At 26.7% G+C, this 23,050-nt stretch overlaps 1 protein-coding gene across 2 annotated transcripts; it reads left to right on the top strand.

Moving 5' to 3' along the window:
* Positions 1-63: 63 nt before the first annotated feature.
* Positions 64-22,645, top strand: LOC132934378 (latrophilin Cirl). Of its 2 annotated transcripts, none has more exons than XM_061000692.1 (17): positions 64-1,737; positions 10,159-10,250; positions 10,339-10,531; positions 10,596-10,702; positions 10,785-11,075; positions 11,536-11,734; positions 11,826-11,976; positions 14,605-14,932; positions 14,999-15,359; positions 15,963-16,182; positions 16,247-16,412; positions 17,062-17,267; positions 17,358-17,458; positions 17,546-17,714; positions 17,780-17,977; positions 18,063-18,293; positions 18,362-22,645. In XM_061000692.1, exons 2-17 carry the CDS (start codon positions 10,172-10,174, stop codon positions 18,941-18,943), a joined length of 3,582 nt encoding a protein of 1,193 aa, XP_060856675.1. In that variant the 5' UTR covers positions 64-1,737; positions 10,159-10,171; the 3' UTR covers positions 18,944-22,645. The 2 variants fall into 2 exon arrangements, with proteins under 2 accessions (XP_060856675.1, XP_060856674.1); XM_061000691.1 differs by having other exon boundaries at positions 10,327-10,531.
* The last annotated feature ends 405 nt before the right edge of the window (positions 22,646-23,050 follow it).

Raw genomic sequence — 23,050 nt, 5'->3', positions numbered from 1 at the left:
TTGAAAAAATCTACGGATCATAGTATAATAATACTAAAATTTTTATAGTAATGGTCTAAGGACGTCTCTCCGCTCGTCACCGTTAAGAGAAAATATTGTTGTAAATCACGATCACAGATCTATAATCGTGTAACATGTTGTAAATTCCAACAGTGCGCGGCGGAATGCCCGCGATTTGGTCACCACTGGTATGCGGCGCGTAGCGCGGCGGCCGTCGTGGTGTTGGTGGTTGGTCCGTTAGTTCGACGGGCGGGTTGAGTGGGACTGGTGGGAGACATCACCACAATATTATAGCGGTTCATGGTACGGAGCGGCAGAAAGGTAGCCGTGTACCTGCGTCCGCGGTCCGCGTTTTCGTACATGTCGTCGTCAATCGCTGTTGCCGGTACCCGTTATTCATTTTTTTATTCCTTTTTCCTCATTTCGTTTTCTCTTCCTAAGAATTTTTTTTTTTCCATACCTTTCAGTTCACCACGAGCAGTGCTATTACTATTACTACTACTACTACAGTACTATTACTATTACTACTACTACTACTACTACTACTACTATTACTACTACAAATGCAGTCGGCGCACAACACACGCTCCGTGACCGTACACACACGTATTACATATATATCATATATGTATAATATTTTATTATACGCACACGTTTAGTCGGGAAGAACCACTCACACTCGCACGCACACGCACAACAAACTTACACATACGCGCATGCACGCACGGCCCATCGTCAGAATGGTTGGACCGCACAGTGTATAGGTATAATATAGACCCGTCGTAGCAGCAGCTATCTTATTGTTATTATTATTATTATTATTATTATTATTATTATTATTATATTGTTCGTGCGGTAGCCCCGATTAAGAAAAAAAAATAATGATATTGTTGTCTCGTTGTCGCGTCGATCATCGGTGCGTCATACGTCGGGTGTAGCCGGGGATTGCGTTCTCGTCGTGTTTCGTTTAAATGATACCGCCGCTGTCGCGCTTGCACCATTATCGACGACAACAACAACAACAACAACAACCACAACGACGGCGACCAGTCAGCACGGACTCCTCCGAACGTCGCCATCAGACTCCTGTGTCGCAGTGACCGCCGCTGTCCGAAATAATTGATAATAACAATCCGTCGCCGTATACATTGTTGTTGATATTGCCGTTGACCGTACGACGGGTGTTCAGGTGTGTGTGTAGTGTAGTTTTCGTGCGGTGCGCGCCGCCAGTGACGTCTCTCAACAGTACCTACCGCGCGGCTCGCCGTCGATATTTCATAATTTCGTCGCCGTAAACTTGAGTTCTAGGTATTTAATTAATCGTTATCCGCACGGTTTTTGTGCGTCTGTATGTGGTGATCACCTCCACCCCCCCCCGTGTATGTCTGGTGTCGCGTGCGTTCGTAAGATCGTGTCCCGTCCAGCTCCCGTCTTCGGGCCGGTGACTAATGTCGACATCACTACGACTGTTGCGCAAACGTCGTACGAGAAACGTAGATTTTCATCGTTTGTCTAGTGACAGTCGCCCGGAAGCGTACAGCCGTCTCTCAGATGTTCTCTGCTGAACCCTTTGAGTGATCCGCTGTAGTACAGAGTCATCCATCCTTCGGACAATGTGCAAGTTGTCGCACGTCTGTTGATCAGCACCCATCCCGGTCACACACTGTCGAAAACGGCACCAGTCGAACACGAACAAACATGGATTTGCGACTTATATTGTTATAGCGAACATAAAAGGTAAATAGATTTTTACTTTAATCAATCTACCTAACCTAACCTTTGGTCAGGAGTACTGTTTACAAACTTAGATAATCACCGATTACAGATCTAATGTGCCACCATTTGTTTAAAAATAAATTATATTATTACCAACAAAACATGTCCTATAGGTAGTTGATATGGGCTATCGATATCCTGTGCAATATCAACTTAGTTACTAAAATCCAAAAATGTGGATTGATTGTAAATTGAACAAGTAACCCATGTTTTTGTTTTTGTGTATTATCAACCATTACTTAAACACAATTTTTGCTAAATAAGTTTTATATCTTGCAAAGTTATTTAATGATGTATTTATAGGTACCTATAAATACCTACATAAATAATTTGTGAAGTATGTAGATCATTAATCCCAGTTAAATACAATTACTTATTATACCTAAGCAATATTTAAACTAAGTTAAGTAATTTTTAAGTAAAATATATATTATTGTACAATGTTTAGTTATCTAAACAATTAATACGATTATAGTAATATTTAATACATGTGATTGACTCTAATCTGGCCACATATTTTACTTGTTAATTTAAGTTTTAAACTACCTACTGTAAAAGTTTATTTGTTACCTTACTTTATGCAGATACCTAATTCAAGTAGGTACTCACAGAAATGCTTATTATAGTTATATTTATTTTTATTTTAGTTATATAATTGTATCACTTAATAGTTGATATTGAGTAGTTAATAAGTATAATAAAATATTTGTAGGTTTAATATGTATTAATAAAATACACAACTGATCATTGTATTTTAATACCCATTTAATACCTAGTAATATTTCTCATAACATTAAAATTAGTTTAACTGTATAATCACCTTGATAATACCTAACTCATTAAAAAATCATTTTTATGTTGAATGTTAATGCAATCTATTAATTTTGTTTTTAATTAGGTAACTAGTATTTAAGTATTTTTTTTGAATTTTTGAGTATAAATCACTGTCTAAAATAATATTAACTTTACACCAAAGTAAGTACTTAGTTAGGTAAAATAATTAGGTGTCTGTTTGTCAAAATAGGTAATTTTATGTTATTTTTATTTTATTTTCAAAAATTAAATAACTAAATAGTATACAGTGTGTCCCAAAAGTCCCGTATCACCCTTAATATCTCCATGTAAAATCACTATATTTAAACGCGGTTTTTTTTACAGTACTAAGTATGAAAATTCTGATTGAATGGCATAAAATTCATTTATTTTTTTCTTTAAATTCAAAAATTTTCAAAAAAATTTTTTACGCATTTAAGAATTTAAAATTTTTAAGATAGCCATTTTGTTGAGCATATTTTTTAAAACAGTTCAAAAAAAAAAAATACTAAAATTAAATAAAAATTAACCAAGTTAGAGCAAGTTATGTTTTTGAATAATTGTAGTAAAAAAATAAATATTATTATTAGATATGAAATTAGATATTCATTATTGAAATGTGAAATAATAATATTTATTTTTTTACTACAATTATTCAAAAACATAACTTGCTCTAACTTGGTTAATTTTTATTTAATTTTAGTATTTTTTTTTTTTGAACTGTTTTAAAAAATATGCTCAACAAAATGGCTATCTTAAAAATTTTAAATTCTTAAATGCGTAAAAAATTTTTTTGAAAATTTTTGAATTTCAAGAAAAAAATAAATGAATTTTATGCCATTCAATCAGAATTTTCATACTTAGTACTGTAAAAAAAACCGCGTTTAAATATAGTGATTTTACATGGAGATATTAAGGGTGATACGGGACTTTTGGGACATACTGTATAATATGTATAATAGGTAGGTAGCTGTCTTAAATAAGTTATTTTGATTTCAAATTATATAGGTACCTAAGTATAGGCTACAGTTGTCTACCTACTTAAATTCTTCTTGTTACAACTGAAATACAAATTAATTATTATGTACAGTTATTAGTCTGTATCAAGGGATAAACCACTAGTGACAATGGCATATAACACTACAGATTTCTGATTTCTGAAGATTTACAATGATCTCTATTAATTTATTAGTGTTAGTATTGAGGTTTGCATTGAGTAACTGTATCCCCAAATATATCTTTTTTTGCTATAAGATATTTTTTCAATGTTGCAGGTACCAAAATTAAATTAGGTGTTTTGGTATGCCAGAAAAGTATTTAAAGATATGTTTTTAATATAGTTTCTGCACAACAAATGTATCATCTACATATTTAATATTAAGAAGGATATTGAGTATTGGTAAAAATTAAATTATCGAATCATTAGCGGACAAATGTTTAAGTATTTAAGTTAGGTATTATGAGTTGGATATAAAATCAAATAGGTACAGTAAAAATTGTTTAGTGAGTCACAAAATAGATGCACACAAAATAAGTCCCAGCTGAATATCCTCAGTTATTTGTGTATCATTTTGTATAACCTCGTTTATTGTGCCCAAACCATGGCGTTTGATCTTCCAAAGTAATTTCTACTGTTATATACAAGTTATATATCTTTAAGTACAACATTCACAATATAAAATGTCGAGTAACATTTATTTGATACTAAGATATTTTAGGATATTACTAAACATTTATTTGAATTCATAAATAAAATAACCTTTTCCAAAATAGGTATGTATGTATTTTATGTATAAGTAGCTATCTATTAACTTTTGAACAATATGTTTGATAAGGTGTTTGATGGTTACAAACTATAAAGTTATGGACAGTTTCAGGGTGGGTGGTTACTGGTTAGGTAATTAATAATAACAACATTTTCATTAATAAATTATTTTCAATAAAATTTGTCAAAAATTAATTTTAACCCCTCTCCCGAAAAAAATTCTCGATACGCCCCTGGATAGTGTACCTATAGATTGAAGGTACCTTTATTAAATTAAATATTTTATTATTGGATATTTAGATGACTAACTTGTTTAACATATTTATTATGAGGTACATTAACATTTTGCAATTGTTTTCTAATTTCATAAATATTTACTATAATATGTACCTATTCTATTATCACCTCGATTATCACATAGTAATAAATAATAATAATTATGAATATACATTATTTGAATAATGGTATTTATTTTACTCTAGTACCTAGGTACTTTTCAAAGTTCTTACAAAATAATTTTTTATTTTTTGTATTTAAAAATGTAATTAATATTTATTCAAATATTTATACGGTTTAATAAAAACATTTATTCTGTGACACAATTATTAGGAACATTTTCTATGTATTTTTTTGTTTGGGATAAAAGTATATTATTTTAACAATCAGAAAGAGAAACATTTTATAATGTTAAAACCAGGAGTTAAGGTGGGGGAGATGTAGGGGGTCAGTCCCAGTACATCTGATAGCTGTTAAAAAGTGTCCCCTTTAAAAATGTAGCATTATTTGTGATTTAAATTTAACATGAAATAAATTATAAATTTGATCATTATTCAGGGTTAAAGTGGGATGACTATGCTTACACATTCACTGTTCATACAATACATATACCTATATCAGATATTATACATAAAATGATATATCGTGATATATGGAATGCTTAAAATTATATGGAGACATAAGGTCTCCTGGAATTTTTTTCCAGCACTACACTACTTTCATTGGAATATTTCATAAAATATATATTTTTCGAGTCAATATTTAGTCTATATTTAAAATATGCAACAATATAATAGGTATGCATTATACTTCAAACTCAACTTCAAATATGCAAAAACACAGAATAAAAAAAAGATGAGGTAATATGAGGTAATTTGTGGACATTATTGACCAAATTTTTAAATGAACGCTGCAAAAAAACATTCTAACGCATTTCAATCATAGCCCTAGAAGTAATTGTATAACATCAGTTATAAACTTAAATAAGTGGCTTGGCGTGGCGCGTTGGCTGCTACCAGTCGTGGAATGCGACTGGGAGTAAGTAACGGCCACAGCTAATAGCTCCCGGATGGGTGACCATCCGGGTTCATAGTAGTTAAAAACCTTGCCACACATACACGTGTTTGCTACCTACCGTAACAACCGTTAAAACAATCTTAAAATCAACTTACCGTACCAACCTTACCCCTACCACAGTTCATAATCCCTACAACAGCTAATGGCCATAGTCGCCGAGCTTAAGTTCAATGAAAAAAAAAAAAAACTTAAATAAATAAATAACTATACATTTCAACTTGTATTAGGTAGGTATGCAAGAAAAATTTAAACTGCTTCCAAGTATATAAATAATAGGTATATACGGGGGTATATATACATTGTTCTCTCCTTTAACAATGAATTACATTCATACAGAGTTCATTTTATATTCAATAAAGTATCATTGTGACATAAGTCGCATAAGTTGTTTTTAACATTATTATGCGTAGTAATCATATTATATGTTTATAGAACTAGCCAGTTAGAAAAAAATATTACATAAGACAGCTATTATCCTAGCAGTTATCTACCACTTATCTGGTGTATATTGTTATACCATTTTGTTATACATACATATAAAAGTTGACAACTATTATTATTAACCAATAATTTTTGCTTACTAGGTTTAGTAAATGATTTTATTTTATCAGTTTATTTTAAATTTATATTTTAACATTTAATTCAGACCAGCGTAATAAGTTTGCCTCATTATATTTTAACTAGTAACCGAGCTAGTAACTAAAGGATTTAGTGATGAATAATTAAAAAATTAAAAATGGATACAATTAATCAATTTTATTGACAAATATATAAAAAAAAACTAAAAAAATTGAAAACTGACAATTTCCGTAAACAGCTCAAAAAGAATAAAAATTTTCAAAATTGTATGGTGTATAGAAAATGAAAATATAAACATTCAGTGAAATTTTTATGGGTTTACAGTTATTTGTTTTTGAAATACAAAAAAATAAGAAAATCGCTACATGAAAAAACAAGTAAATATCCAATGTTGTAAAAATATGAACTTCAAACGCTCATAAAAACTTAATATGTTTGCGTGTTGATATTTTTTTTTGAAAAAGGTAAACAATTTATGAGAAATCTTGTATTACATTTTCAAAGCTTGGATTTAAAAAGAAAAATTTTTATGAATTCTTAACTCAAAATAATTAGCTAAATTTCTTAATTTTTCAGTATTTTGTCAAGATATGAACTTAAATGCTCATAAAAAAAAACTGTGTCTAAGGATTTTTAATATTTTTTAAATGTCATTGTAACAATATAGTAGGAGTTTTGTATTAAATTTTCAAGATTTTTACCCAACAAATAAAGTTTTGTTGATATTTATAGAAAAAAACTAATAAAATTGGAAACTTACAATGTCCGTAAACATCTCAAAAAGAGTCAAAATATTTTTAAAACTTTATGGTGTATAGAAAATGAAAATATTAAGATTCTGTGAAATTTGCATGTATCTCCAGTTATTCGTTTTTGAATTACACCAAAAACCGAAATCGATTTTGCGTAAAAATTCCAGTTTTTCCTTAATTTTTCTTTAGTTTTTGAAAACTTCTGGTAAAATGTTTACTTTTGATGTCCCCAAGTACCAACTAGATTCACTTTTCCTATCAGAAAAGATACTTTTGAAGAAAATTTAAGTACTTTTACTGTCCTATAAAGTAATGACTGACACACACACAAAAAAAAAAAAAAAACATCAATTAAAATCAATATATTCATTGCTCCGCTCAGAATCTAAAATAATTTGGGTAAACATTGGGTGTTTTTTTAATTAGGTACGACTTACAAATTACCATAGTTATTGAGAAAATAACCAAAAAAAACAAAAAAAAAAAATTGATTTTGTATGATTTCTATGCATTACGTGTATAAGCATTTGTTCAAGTTCAAATTTTGATTGTCAACATTTGCAAATTATTTTATAGTTTAAAATGTATAAAATTTCTATAACTAAGGATTGAAAATGTGATACAAAATTAATCACATATAGTTCAGTCTGTTACCAAAAAAAAAAAATTTAAACACAACTTTTTCTAGAAATTTGAAGTTAAATTTAAACAGTAGGCAATACATATTATTTAAATAAATTACATTAGTGCATGTATACTATATTGTAAGTGTTTTAATTTGTTACCAGCAACCTATGATATACAAATTATGGCAGTAAAATCAGATTGATCCATAAAAGAAAATTAATATAATTTTTACTTATAATTACAAATTAAACTATACATTTGTTTATTATCATATATTTGTTAAGTTTGAAAATTACCTAGGCATACATTACTACAAATAATTGCTATTTATTTTAATTATTTGTCTACCTATAACAAAAAATAAAAATAAATTATAATTTAATAATTAATTAATTATAATATTTTATTATTATTTTATTAAATTTATGCTTTTCAGCTTTTATTGAGTATGATCAATAAATCCTAGAATTTCCAAGTGATCGGGCTTTGTTGGTAATACATAATATATCCATTGTATTGCAGAAACTCTTAATTGTGTGTTTTTGATAATTTATATTATAATATTGCATAAAGGAAAAAACAAACACTTAGATTAAATTATATCGATGGCGACAATGCAAAAGGGCATAAGCGACACTTTTTATGAAATCGACTTTTTGTAATTAGGGCATAAGCGACGTCATTCTGTATCAATTGCTTTTACTCATTTATCAATACGATTATTATTTACAATATAAAACGAAAATTTAGATTTAGACATAAGCGCCAAACAATTAAAATTAATTAACAGATATGTGTATAAATAGGGAATGAGAGACATTTAGTTTTAAATGTTAGCATAAGCGCCATAGGATTTTACTTTATGGGGCCTAAGCGACAACATCATTATTATAGTTAATAATAGATTTTATATAAAAAACCATTTTCTGTTGTCTGTTCGGTTGACGATAAATAATCTTAATCTTAAAAATACAATATCTTATGAAGTTATTAACATTTTTATTCCAAAGAGAATATTTATCTGTATTTCTATTAAAATAACATGTCATTTATTTATGATCATAAATTATAATATTATTATCAATGAAAACTAACTATGATTGACTATTTGTGTTTTATAATAATTATTAGTTTTGCGTGTGAATATTCACACAATAAGAAGAAAATTAATACGACATAAGTGTCAAAATACTAGTACTAAAATTATAGGTAAGGAAATAAATGGGGCATAAGCACCAAATTATATAATAATAGCCAATTCTAACTAATACTAATGTTTAACTAAAAAAATTGAAGAACAATTGTCTTAAATAGAGTATAACTCATCTTTTTTATTCTTATCATATTTTTTTAAATTAAAAATATAATCTACAAAATGTAATTATTGTTAAAAAATAGTTTTTTGGCTCTCCTGAATAATTTTGAAAATGTTGCTTATGCGAGTTATGCCCTTTTGAATTGTCGCCATCGATATTATGTAATTGTAATACAACTATTTCTACATATTTTTATATTATAATATATGATTTTTAAATAGTTGCCCATTGTAGATAGGTAGAGTTGTGAGTTTCAATGAAATTTTTTTCATTGAAATTTTCAACGACTAAAATTTTTCAAATTCTTTCCAATTTTCAATTTTTTTCCTACAGGAGCTAGGTACATGAAAAAATTTTTTTTTAATATAATATAAATAATGTATTATACACGTCATGTACTGATGTACCTAATAAAGATTCAATTAATTCTAAATTCTAGATTTTTTTTTAAAATTTATAACCCTTACATTTTCAAGTAATAAAATATATTAAACAGTTAAAATTTTTATATTATAAGTAAGTCTATAAGTGTTTTGTGAATAAATGATTAAATTAATAATTATCAAATGGCCTATAATTTAAAAAAAACATAATTACAAAATCCGTGTAAAAAAAATGTTTTTTAAAATTTTCAACTTAAAAAATGTTTATGAAATTTACAGCTTTTTGGATAGGTGATTTTGACTAAGTTTATTTTTTGATCAATGTATTAATATTGTTTGAATTATTATGAATTAGTAAACTTGTTTATAATCTCATTATATTAATGTTAAACGTAGAAAGTGTAATATAAAAATGGAAAAAAAAATTTTAATTCAAAGTTTTTTATTCATCTATTTTTTTTTTACTAAAATGTATTTTAAATTAACGTAGGTACCTACTTATGTTTATTTAGAATATAAACTTGATCGGATACAGTTATATATAAATATATAATACATTTATTATTTTTGTAACAGTTCTTAATAAATATTTTATTGAGAATTCAATTTACTATAGGTAATAATTTGAAATGTTAGTACTCTTTAAAAATTAAAACACATTAAATGACTTAATAATATCACTAGTGATCACCTATTGGTTATTATTTAAAATAATTGAATGAAAGTAAAAAATAAAAGTATTAAAAGTTAATGACGAGGCTTTAAATAATGTGTTGTTTTATCTTTGTTTTTAGTGTCAAAAAGGAGATGGCAAGATTGAGCAGTGCAAATGTAAAACTTGTATTCTTCTTGTTGACTGTTTTATTTCCTGTCACCTTAGCTAAAGGTATTTTACTTATAGTTAATTATTTATATAAAATAATGCGATTTAAGTTACAAATATTTTCACTTTAATAATTTAGTTCAATTTATAGATACTTCTCGCTATGATACTGTTTATGCCTGTGAAGGAAAACCTCTTAAATTGGAATGTAAAGATGGTGAAATCATTCATTTGGATAGGGCTATATATGGTAGATATTCTATTACCGTTTGCAATGACCACGGTAATACGGACTGGAGTGTCAATTGCATGTCCACAAATACTTTACCACTACTGCAAGCCAGGTAATTAATATTTATTATATTGTTCTTATTAAATTTATGATATTCATTTGTTTTTTTAATTTAGATGTAATGAAAAAAGAAACTGCAGCATACAAGCAAACACAAGTTTATTTTCTGATCCATGCCCCGGAACTATGAAGTATCTTGAGGCACAATATCATTGTGTTCCTGGTAATTCAATGCATATAAATTTAATATTTGATTTTATTGGTTCATTTTCACATTTTTCACTATAACATTTATTAAATTCTAGCATCACTATCAACTACAACACTCAGACCAAATCCTCCTTGGTTAATAACATCACAACCCAGTGTTTGGAATGCAGATAAATTATTAACTTTGAAACCTGCTACACCAATCCCACCAATTTTGTCTTCACCACAATTAGATGATATTGTTGGGTCTAGTGTAGACGAAGAGCCTGTATCAGTTTCTGTGACTACTACTAGTACTAGTACAACTGCTACACCAGAAGTTTCTATTATTGTTAATAATTATAAAGAAAATAATTCCAAGACTGATAATGAACACTTACAATCAAGTAAGTGTTACTTAAATTATTATAAGTAATTAAATCTAGTTTAAAACATGAACATTGGACAATGTACATTAATTTTGATACTTGTGTTTTTTAAATTGAAGCTTTGATACAGCAAGATCAAGTTTTACAGGCTTCTAATTGATAAAATAGTATTATTTATTTAGAGTCCTTTTGAGTATTTTAAATTTTAATTAACCTGAAAAATATCCTATAAATAAAAAAAGGTTAATATTTTTCATGATTGAACTACTTAAAAATGGTATATTATACATTTTAATTTAATAAAAAAAAATTGTTTAACTTATAAAATTCTAAAAAGTAAGAATCCATGATAAATTGTATTTCTAATTTACCAGTAATTTTTGTTTAACTTGTTATTTTTTAATTTTTTAATTAAACTTAATATCTAGTTTCTAAACACTTGTGTATTTTTATTTATTAATGTTTTTTGCTATCATAGCTGGCGCAATAACGACTGAATGGATTGTACCTACCAGTGATTTGCCACCACAGTTAAGCATAATTGATGTTGAAGGAATGGATGATAGATTATCGTTGTCGTGTGCTCCTGAAACATCAAGAAGTTTATTTTGGAATTGGACTAAATCAGGAGAAGAAGCTGTACAACCATGTCCTGGTGGTGCTGCTGGTCTTGCCAGGTAAAATTTTATGAGATAAGACAATAGAATTATACTGCTATATATTGTTATTATTTAAATTTAATTCACTTTGTTCATTTGTATTTAATAGATGGAGATGTCAGACTTATATTAAAGGTGTAACATTTAGATCACCTCCTACACCAGATCTTTCAGAGTGTCGTTCAGTATGGTTATCAAGTTTAGAAGGTAGACTTCATCAGGGAGATTCTATTATCAGTATTGCAAATGATCTATCACAGGTATATACATTTATAATACTTAATATTATTACTTTTTTTTTGTATCTCAATTATGCAGCAAGTTTGCCTCACTATGGTTTTCATTTAAGGGACAACAATTAGGCAATTTTTTATCGTCGCCCGAGATCTATGTGTTAGTCTAAAATTATTATCTGTATGCGTTGGTTTCAATGTGGGTACCAACACACAGGGACTGGAACCTATAGGATTTTTCCGGTTCTGGTTCCAGTTCGGTTCTTATAAAAAAAATATAATAGGTTCCGATTCTTAAAATTACAAAATATGAGTTCCGGTTAATTCTGGCTCTTACCGGTTCTTAAAAATGAATTTTTTCAAACATTTTCGTAAGATTTTTTACTCATAAAGTCATAACTTGGCCCAGTCTTATAAAATATACTTTTAAAATTTTATTTAAATACAAATACAAATACATCCATTCAAAAAGTATTTAAAATACATTCCATATACTTTTTTTAATTTTACTCAATTTATTTCAGTTTGAAAAATTAATTTTATAATTGCTAATTTAAAATAGTGTAATGTTAGTTTGTTACATTGATCCAGATATTATAAGAACTTTTTGAACCTCCTTCTTAAATTTATACTGGAAAATGAAAACTAATAAAACTGGCTATATAATAATTTTGAAATCATTTATTATTAGGTGGGTAATTAAAGAATTAAACAGTTATTAATAAAATCAGAAATTAATTTAATAATTTTACTATGTAAGAAATTATTAATTTAAGAAGTGTATTCAATTTTCAAAAATGATTTTAAATGATTAACAAGTGTACTGGGTTTAGGTCTTAGAAGTTGCTAATAACTAATAAGTAAAACATAAAATTACAGTATGACCATAAGATTAATAAGTCGTAAATTACTCGTATGTGTCAATGTGTGAGTGTGTGACTGTGAGACAGAGTTATAAATAACTATATAAATATTATTTCTCGTAATAGTCTAAGATATTTGGTAAAGATTGTAGAAAAACACATCATTGTTGTCGACCATTCTCGGTGCATTACCAATGATAAATGCAACCCAATGATAAATGTGTGTAAATTAATCAGTCTCGGTCGTACCTATAAAACTATTATTTTGAGTTAAAATTTTAAAATACCACATATTACTATGTACAAAACAAAAATATTTCTATGAAAAATAACTATTTGATTACAACAAAATCCAATTTAAATAAAATGTTTAGTTATTTGAAATACAGGACTTTTTCTTAGAACCGATAAGAACCTAAAAGAACCAGAAAACTTATTGTATATTAAATTGGGATTCCGGTTCTAATTCCGGTTCTAAGCATTGTAAAATATAGATTCCGGTTCCGTTTCCGGTTCTTAGATTTTCTCCAAGAACCGGTTCCAGAACCGGTTCTTTCGGTTCCGGTTTCAGTCCCTGCCAACACATGCTACTCTCGTACTCACATCTAATTCGATAACAATATAAAATTCACTATTTAATTTTACAGCAACTAATTGTGTTTTGACAAAAATTAAAGTAAGTTAATGATGTTTAATTTTAATTTAAAAAAAATGATTTTAATTCAGCAGTATATTATTCACATTGTACATAACATTTTCCATTTTCAATATTTAGTTTAATTGTTATGATTTGATAGTAAAATCCATATTTTCAATTATAGTTCAAAATTAAATTAACCCTTTGAGGAGCATGACGTATATACGTTTTTCAAATATTCTGTCAAAAAAAACACGTTTTTCCCGCAAATTCTTTTTAATTTCTTTGTTTATGTTTCATAACCGTAAAATACTATTTATAAAATATGTGCTGCCATCTGTGAAGTTTAATTTCAATCAACCGACTTATTTTCATTTATCAATACATGAAAAATAGGACGTACGTCTTCGCTCATATTTTTTTTCCAATTTTTCATTCCTAAGTTGCTCCCTGAATTGCATTTACGTATACCAAGGCTGCTCCTCATAGGGTTAAGGGGATTCTATACCATGATTTTCTGTTTTTGTCTAACACACGCGTGACATAGGATTTTTGACGGATTCATTGCCAAACATATCAATTGATCTAATGAAATAATGAGAATTCTGAAAACAGATTTGAATTCGTCGTCAAGTCTACTTGAAATTGACTTTCCCACAATTTTGATTTTTTGATTATAGTTTCTCCAAAAATTGAAATACAAAAATGTTTAAATACTCTTTTTTTAATATGACGTTTTCTGGAATTTGGGGGGATAATATCAAAAATGTGGGGAAGTCGATTTCAAGTAGACTTAACGACGAATTCAAATCTGTTTTCAGAATTCTTATCGCTTCAATAGATCAATTAGAATGTTTGGCAAAAAACACGTCTAAAATACTATGTCGCGCGTGCGTTAGACATAAACAGAAAATCACGGTATCGAATCCCCTTAAAATAAAATGTTTTCAAAATGTTCCTTCTGATTTAGAGACATCTTACTGCTGAATTCAATTTTTTTTTAGAATTAAAATCGGACAACATGAACTAACTTTAATTTTATAAAATTTCTCTGGAACTAAAATTGTTAGTAGTAGCAAGGTCCCTTGAATAAATAATTTTTGTATGAATGGATTTCATATAACCTAACCTAACCTAATCTATTTTTTACTTTAGGTGACTGATAGTAAACCATTATATGGAGGTGATATGATGACTACAACAAAAATGTTACGAGATGTTGCTCAAAAAATGGAAAAGGATATGGTTACATTTCCTGATAAGCAACAACAGGAGGCTATGGTTACTGATTTATTACAATGTGTGGTACGGATTGGCAGCAATTTGCTTAATGCTTCTCAATATCCTTCATGGAAGGACCTGACGTTTAGTGAACAAATGCGTGTTGCAACAAGTTTATTGATTGGTCTAGAAGAGAATTCATTTCTACTTGCTGACATAATGATGAAGGAAAAGACAATCACTCATAGTGTTCAAAATATCCGTAAGCTACTAATATTTTATACCATTAATTATTATAAAATATTATTTAAATATTTATTTTTTTCAGTATTGAGTGTACGGGTTATTGCTACACAAAATGTTGACACTGAAGTATTTCCACATTCATATTCATCTAATACAGGATTCTTCATGAATAACACATGGTTACAATTGCATAGAACAGCATTGCTTGAGAATAGTGAAGCAGGATTCATAAGACTTGTTTACATAGCATTTGATAGTCTAGAAAATATTTTACAACCGCAATCAACCAATGGTCTTCGAATAATAAATAGTAAAATAATATCAGCATCCCTTGGTAAAGGAAAACATATTCAATTACATCAACCAGTAAAATTATGTTTTCAACATCTTCAAATCGACAATGTCAGTAATCCTACTTGTGTATTTTGGGATTATACAGAAAAGTGAGCAAAAAAATATTTTTTAATTAAAATTATTTAAGTATAAAAATATTTAGGTAAGTATTGCAATTATATTTTTTGTTTTAAATTATAACCTTAATATAATTTTATATTTGCTATAATAGTTCATAATAAAAACATTACATCTAAGAAATACAGATTAAAATTATTATGTATTGATGTCTGTAATTTTACTTAAATCACCTGTTGATCCTGACAAAACTTACCATATTTTCATCTTACAAATCATTCAAATTATTAATGGGCTGATTCAAATGTTTATTATTACATTTAATTATAATTTACTATTTATAACAATTCTTTAATTAATTATTATTTAATATTTAACAAAAATGTGATGAATGTTCCCAATGCCCATTGGTACCTGTTACCTAAACTATGATATCAATTTACGATTAGAAAATTAATGCAATAACACTCAATTTTCAAAAAGCTATAACCTTCTCTATTATTATAAAAATAATTGGTGAAATCTATTAACCAGTGATTTTATTAAATAAAATTAATAATGTGTTGTCTGTTTTGTATTATTTATATTATTTTTTAGTTTCTTACATAATATATTATATTGATATTTTTTCACAGTGGATGGTCAGAAGAAGGATGTTCCGTAATATATTCAAATCAAACTCATACATTATGCAAATGTAATCATTTGACAAATTTTGCTATTTTAATGGACCTTAAAAATTCCGGTAGTGAACCTTTAAGCATTGCAACAAACAATATGGTCATGTACATAAGTTGTATATTTTCTGGAATTTGTTTTCTTTTGGCCGCAATTACTCTACAACTAACAGTTAAAGTAAATTAATTAATTATTTTTATAAGTTAACATGTAAATAATACATTGTAATTTTTATTTTCAGTCAAATCGGACAGTTATATTGAAAAATGTATTTTTTTGCCTTTTCTTGGTTGAATGTTTTTTTATGTTTGGAATTACACAAGAAAATATTGTATTTATTTGTACAATCATGGCAGCAATTCTACATATTTTATTGCTGTGTTCATTTACATGGACACTAATTGAAGGTATGTCAAAACTGTATCTAAAAATGGATTTATTTAATCATATTATTCATGATATTAGAAAATAAATTTAAAATTAATTTAATTTAATTGTTATGACATAATTTATTACTACATTAATACAATTATTTAAAAAAATGAAATCAGAAATATTACCTAGAACCAGTGCTTTATAAGATCAAATGGTTCAATTCAACTTCTTATAATTATGACATATATTATTATGCTTTTATGAGTGTTTAATATATGTATTTAAAATATATTAAAATTAAAATAAATAATGATAGTATATTATTTCTGTACAAAAATATAGAAATAATTAATCCAAATTATATCAAACAGTGTTTAATACCTAAATGTTTCTCCATTATTTTATTAGACTAGTTGAAGTTTATAATAATATTAATATTTATATATGTATAAATGTCTTATGTCGGGTTGCCTAAACGATCGATAAAAACATCACTATGCATAGGTTTGTCGATAAACCATTATATAAATATCTTTATCGGTTCCATAAGTACATCACTGTTGATATAATGATGAACAAATAAATAATTATTTAGATGATGCATTATATACTTATAATATTCCAGAAAACCTCAATTGACATCACTATATTTTAACTGTATTATTTTTTGTATACTTTTAGGTTTCCATTTATATGCTACATTAATTGAAGCATTTGACTCGGAAAAATTGCAAATGCGTTTATATTATTTAGTTGGTTATGGAGTTCCATTGACAGTGGTTATTGTAGCTTGTTATATGGATAACACTTATATCTACAACACAAATAATTCCTTCTGCCTACAAGCAAATACTATTATTATTTATAGTATAATGTTTGTAGTTTCAGTAAGTCATGAACATTTTTAATAATTCATAGTATTTTCACTAAAACATTGGTTTGAAGTAATATTTATATTCTTGTTATTCTTTGAATAGGTAAATCTAGTCTTTCTATGTCTATCATTATATATTATTAAAAGTAATTCTTCTATGATGTCGGTCAAATGCAAAGAAAATGTTAAAATAACATCTCTGAAGTAAGTTGTAGAATATAATGTAATAATTACAATTAATAATTATTTATTTGTTGCATTAATTTTATATTAATATAAATTTATTTATAGGATGTGGTTGAAAAGTGCTATTTTATTATTTGTTTTCATAACATCAACGTGGACATTAGCATTTCTATACATAGCATCATATTCAACATTTATGTTGTATATATTTTCAGCAGTAAATTGTTCACAGGGATTGTTAATAATAATACTTTACTGTATTAAAAATAATTCAGTGAGTTGTATGAATTTAAGTTGAATGGACAATTATATATTTAACTCATATTATTGTTTTTACAGGTGTATAAAGTTTTTTCTGAGTTAACAATAATTTCATTTTTACCGTGGCAATGCTGCTTAATAAATTCTACACCAGAATTGAATCTCAATTATAAAAATCAAAGGACTAGTTTGTATGGTACATCGGTTGGCCAAAACAGTCAAGGCAGTATAGCAGAGTCTTCAACACCAAGATCTTTGTCATCTCATAGAATGAATGTAGGTTTATTTAACACACAAGTCTATATGTACTAAAATTATTTATATTCCCTTAAAATTTATTCTTGGGATTTTTAATTTTAAGACATTTCACCAACCTCACGAGCGACATGCTGTAACAAAAGTTGTTGATATCCAAAATGAAATGGACCTGCCAAATTTGGATAATTCAATATGTAATGAAGATCCAAAATCTGGAATATGTGGTGCAACGTTACCCTACTCACGTTCTTGCCAAAAAAGTTATTCTCGTACCAAATTGCCTAAAAATTCTGCTGTATTCAGTAGTGGCACCCTTCATAAACAGTCATCTCAGGTACCTACTTGAAAACAAATTCATGTTAAAATTTCAGTAATAGATTTATACTTTATTTTTATTTTTAGAGTAAACCAAATATCCAAGATAACTGTTTTACACTAAACAAACCTACATATGTACATAGCAGTCGTGGGGCACCCAATATATGTTCACTTCGATGTAATACTATTGGTGATGGTTTTGTTGACAACAATTGTTCATCAAAAAAATATATTGGAGTAAGCGGTGTACGAGCTACTAGTCCATGGAATCACACATACTCTGAAATTATGGGGGGTATATCTGCATCTGCCGGACTAGATGATCCAGTGTACGAAGAGATAGAACGAGAACGTGAACGAGAGCGAGAACAGGCTGCTCTTGTGTCTGATTTGAGCGATGAAGATGGTCGACGAAACAGTGACATGAGTCGCCAGTCATCAAAGAGCTATGGAGACCATAGGCCACTAATTATGGCTCCCACACAAAACCCAGAAACTCATAATTTCCATACAGCTCTCAACGCTGCATTTAGGCAACAGCTTAAGGAACAAACAGCCAGGACAATTGCTGTTCTGGATGGGCAAACCGTTGTCTGTCATTTGCAACCCGAGCAAAATGATGTATTCAACTCTCAGACTATTCAACATTATTCATACGAATGTTGATGGCCTATAATGGAGGGTACCTATTAATGATTTTCATTATGTATAAATTAACTTTTCTACTGCTAAACCTAAACATGACTTCATACAAGTTACATTAAAATTAAATATGAATGTATTTAACATAAAATTTAATTAACTAATAATTGATAAACAAAACTTACTTTGATTTGATAGTTATTTCTTCTCTAGTTGATACATGAACAATTTCTATATTTCAAACTTATGATTCAAATGAGATAAAAAGCTCATAGTTTATTGGAACTTCTTAACATTTTTAATAATACCTATTCAGACTATAATATAGAATAACATGAGCATTTTTTGGCAGGTCATTTAGATTTTTAGTCTAAAATTGTTTTTTAATAACAAACTTGTATTAATTTAAATATTGATATTCCAACATGAATTAGCCTATAAACTATTCCTTAAATGTCCAATCAATTTGTTTTAAAATAAATTAATTCTATAGTGGATTATTTAATTATTTTGGAACATACGTTAATATTATTAGAGGAATAATTTAAAAGAATCTGTTGTAATATCGTCTAGTCCTATAAACGAAAGCAATACATTTAGATCTTATTCAATAACATATTTGATATTAAACCATGCAATAACAAAACCTGCAATATATACTAAGTATTAATTAATTTTAGTTTTTAATTAGAAAATATTTCATTGACATAAAAATTTGATATTATTTTTATTTACTCAAATACAAATAATAAATGCATAAGTTTTTATGAATTTGTATAGTTATTGTCTTGAAAGTAAAACCATTAATTTCAACATTATTTTCCTATAAATTAAATTAATTATTAATAATATTACAATTTTTATAGAGTTATATATACAGAATTTATATACCCATGGTAACTAAAACAATTGTATATTTATTAAATACATGTATAACTGAACACTAAAAATTTTTCCCAACATTGAATACTAATTCATAGTAAAATTTTAAAACATAGTATTAAACTATTCATTAATTAGTATAATATTTATATAATTTAGAGGACATGAATTCAAATCATTTAATTTCCAACAATCAAAATATTTATTATTATTATTATTATTATTATTATTATTATTATTTATTATTAATACATATTGCATTTTTATTCATTGAAAATATCAAATACAACGGTTAACTCAAATAGTTGTATAGTAATTATAGTAACAACTACATTTATGGAACAAATTAGTTTGTTAATTATTTTCTGAGGATTTCAATCTATTTTCACAATGCTGTTAACAAAGTAGAAATTAATTTTATTGTTTACTGAAATGTCTTTAATTTCTTATAGGGGTTTATTTATTTTTTTAATTACTTTCATCCTATAACTATTATTGTTAGTAATTATTTACCTATTATGTTTATTTCTGAAATACATTATTTTTTTAGATTCTTTATCAATTTTATTTTTAAACTGATATAAAATAAAATCTACATTTTTAGCTTACAATTTAATTTAACCTACTATTTAAACATATATTTCATTATTTGCTGCTTTAAACGTTCCTAAATAGATTTATTCTTCTCCGATGCATTGTGAATTTTAATATTTTATTGTCTATATTTTCATTGAGACTGATTATTGAGAGTTGAGACTGGCTTTTCAGTTTGTATGTTTTATCATCAAATAGTCGTATGAACATTTCCATTTTTAAAATATTTATGTACAAAGTTATCATTGAGTTATTCTGCAGATATTGACAAATTGTAATATTAACTAGTTAATTAATTTTGAATTAAAAAAATAGAATTCTACTTAATTTATCACCTCTTAAAACATGATCCTCCATTAGTAGTTTAATTTTATTCTCAAGGTATTTAAAATTATTGAAAATATATGCTTATAACCTCTCTAGGATTTTAATTATAATTAAATGTTAGTATGAGATCTTCTAAATATTACAATATAAATAAATAATAATAGTAATAATAATTAAAACAAATTATTAGTAATATTTTAGCTTACATTTACCTGGTATTTATTATTTGTCCAATGATGAGATTTTGAAATTTTTGACAGTTGGTATAAAATGGAGGGATACATTTGGTATAGTACATCATATTTATGATACCATTTCAGTTCTGAGAAGTTATAAAATCTGTAGATAGAGAATAATTTTCCCTTTCTCATAAAATTGTATTAGGAGATATTTTGTACTGATGTCATAATTTTAATTTAATTTAATTGTTTTCATAAATAATAAAACAATTTGAATTAAGTACGTACTTAATTAAATCCCAAATTGTTGTGTTCTTTCAATATATAATTACTTTTATTACTTTTAAAATTTAACTGTTAATTGATAACTATTTTCATAGCAGAATAAGCGATGTAGCTCATGAATATATAAAGAGAAGTTGACAACAACTTAATGCAATATTACTCAGATTTATTTATGCTTTAATATAATACATACAGTTTTACTTTTAGTACGTTCATAGTAGACAAATTATGTTGGAATTTTTATTTATCACGCCTTAGATGTTATCAAAGTAAATCATTTACGTTATATATTTACATACATTTTTTTTATTGTATAAAACGCATAAGTTGTGTTTGATTAATATTATTAAAATCAAAACTTAAGTATGTTTATTTGTTAAAATGTTATAGTTTTAAAATGCTTATGATCATGTTAAATCTCTTTAAAAGAATCGATTAACATTCTCCCAATCCTTACTACTTGATTACTTTATGATTAACTATAAGAATATATTATATTATTTAATATATTATAGTCTGTATTTGATTAGTTATCGTTTACTCTTATAAATTATGTTATTTTTATATAATAAGTAAAGACATGTCCAATAATGTACTTTAAAATTTAATATAGCTTGTTATCTATCATGTTTTATATTTCATTTGAAATATCAACATTTGGTCTTTAAGAACAGAATACATTGTTTATGTAATTATGATTTATGTATTGTTAAATAACTGCATTTGTGTGACTTGACATTTTCAAAATTGAATTTTTATTTTATTTTGTTGTATATCTTATGTGTATCAATTATTATTATTTATTTTATTTTTTATCAATTTTTATATATGCCATAAATTCAGTATAGGGTGTTTTTATAATTTATAGTTTTCAACAATGTAATCATTGAAATAGTTACAAAGAGCCAAAATGTTATTGGTAAATTGTTATAATATAGGTATTGAAATCAATGAATTTAATGAAACTTTTCAAACTGTTTAATACCCATTTTAATTATTGAAGTATGCAGGTCGTAATACACTTAATGTCTATGATATATATACATAATAATTAATACTTTGTAGCTCATGTTGGTTAAATGGTTTATGTAGTTGTATATAGGTTAACTTTGAATATAATGAGTAATAGGTATCCTTATTACAATAGGTTTGTCATTATACATGATTGACGTATGCTGTGATCATATACATTAGTATTATATTAATATTATTAACGTGTAAAAATTGTACTATAAATTATATAATTAGTTTTAAAAATAAATCCAATTAATTTTGTATTCAGCCCTCTCATTTTTATACTCGTTCTTTTTATTTTACGCAAAAAATACAGTAATGTGTATATAATGTAAATCAAAAATGTATACAGTTATAGAATATAAGGTTCCTTTTTGTTTCTTTTTATTTGTATTATTTGTGTCTTAATATTTCAGATTTAAATACATGAACATGACTTCGATCAGTCGTATATTAATAATAAAAGTATTCAACATAATATGTTTCAATTGTTATTATGTTGTGTACCTATATAGCAAATTAAAGCTTTTTTTACATATAACTTTTAATGATATAACATAATATACCATATAAGCTTTTCAAATTATAAATGAGATTCCAGTTAAGTTCCAGTTTGAATTAGTTAGGTACTAGGTACTGTTGGTCTACATAAACATGTAATGTGTCTACTATACTGATGTCTGCTGTTCATGACATGTTGTAAAATAAGCGACAGAGATGTCTTATGTTGGATGCTGGATGTTGGATGATGGATTATTATTAATACGGTAGCTGGTTAAGTTGAATTATAATTATTTGTTTATTATCATATTTGGAAAATTATTAATATATAATATTACAATTATATTTT

This window comes from Metopolophium dirhodum, chromosome 1 (assembly GCF_019925205.1).
Source record: "Metopolophium dirhodum isolate CAU chromosome 1, ASM1992520v1, whole genome shotgun sequence".
Taxonomy (NCBI): Eukaryota; Metazoa; Arthropoda; class Insecta; order Hemiptera; family Aphididae; genus Metopolophium; species Metopolophium dirhodum.
The sequence above is the reverse complement of the archived record's forward strand: the minus strand, read 5'-3'. Positions and strand labels throughout refer to the sequence as shown.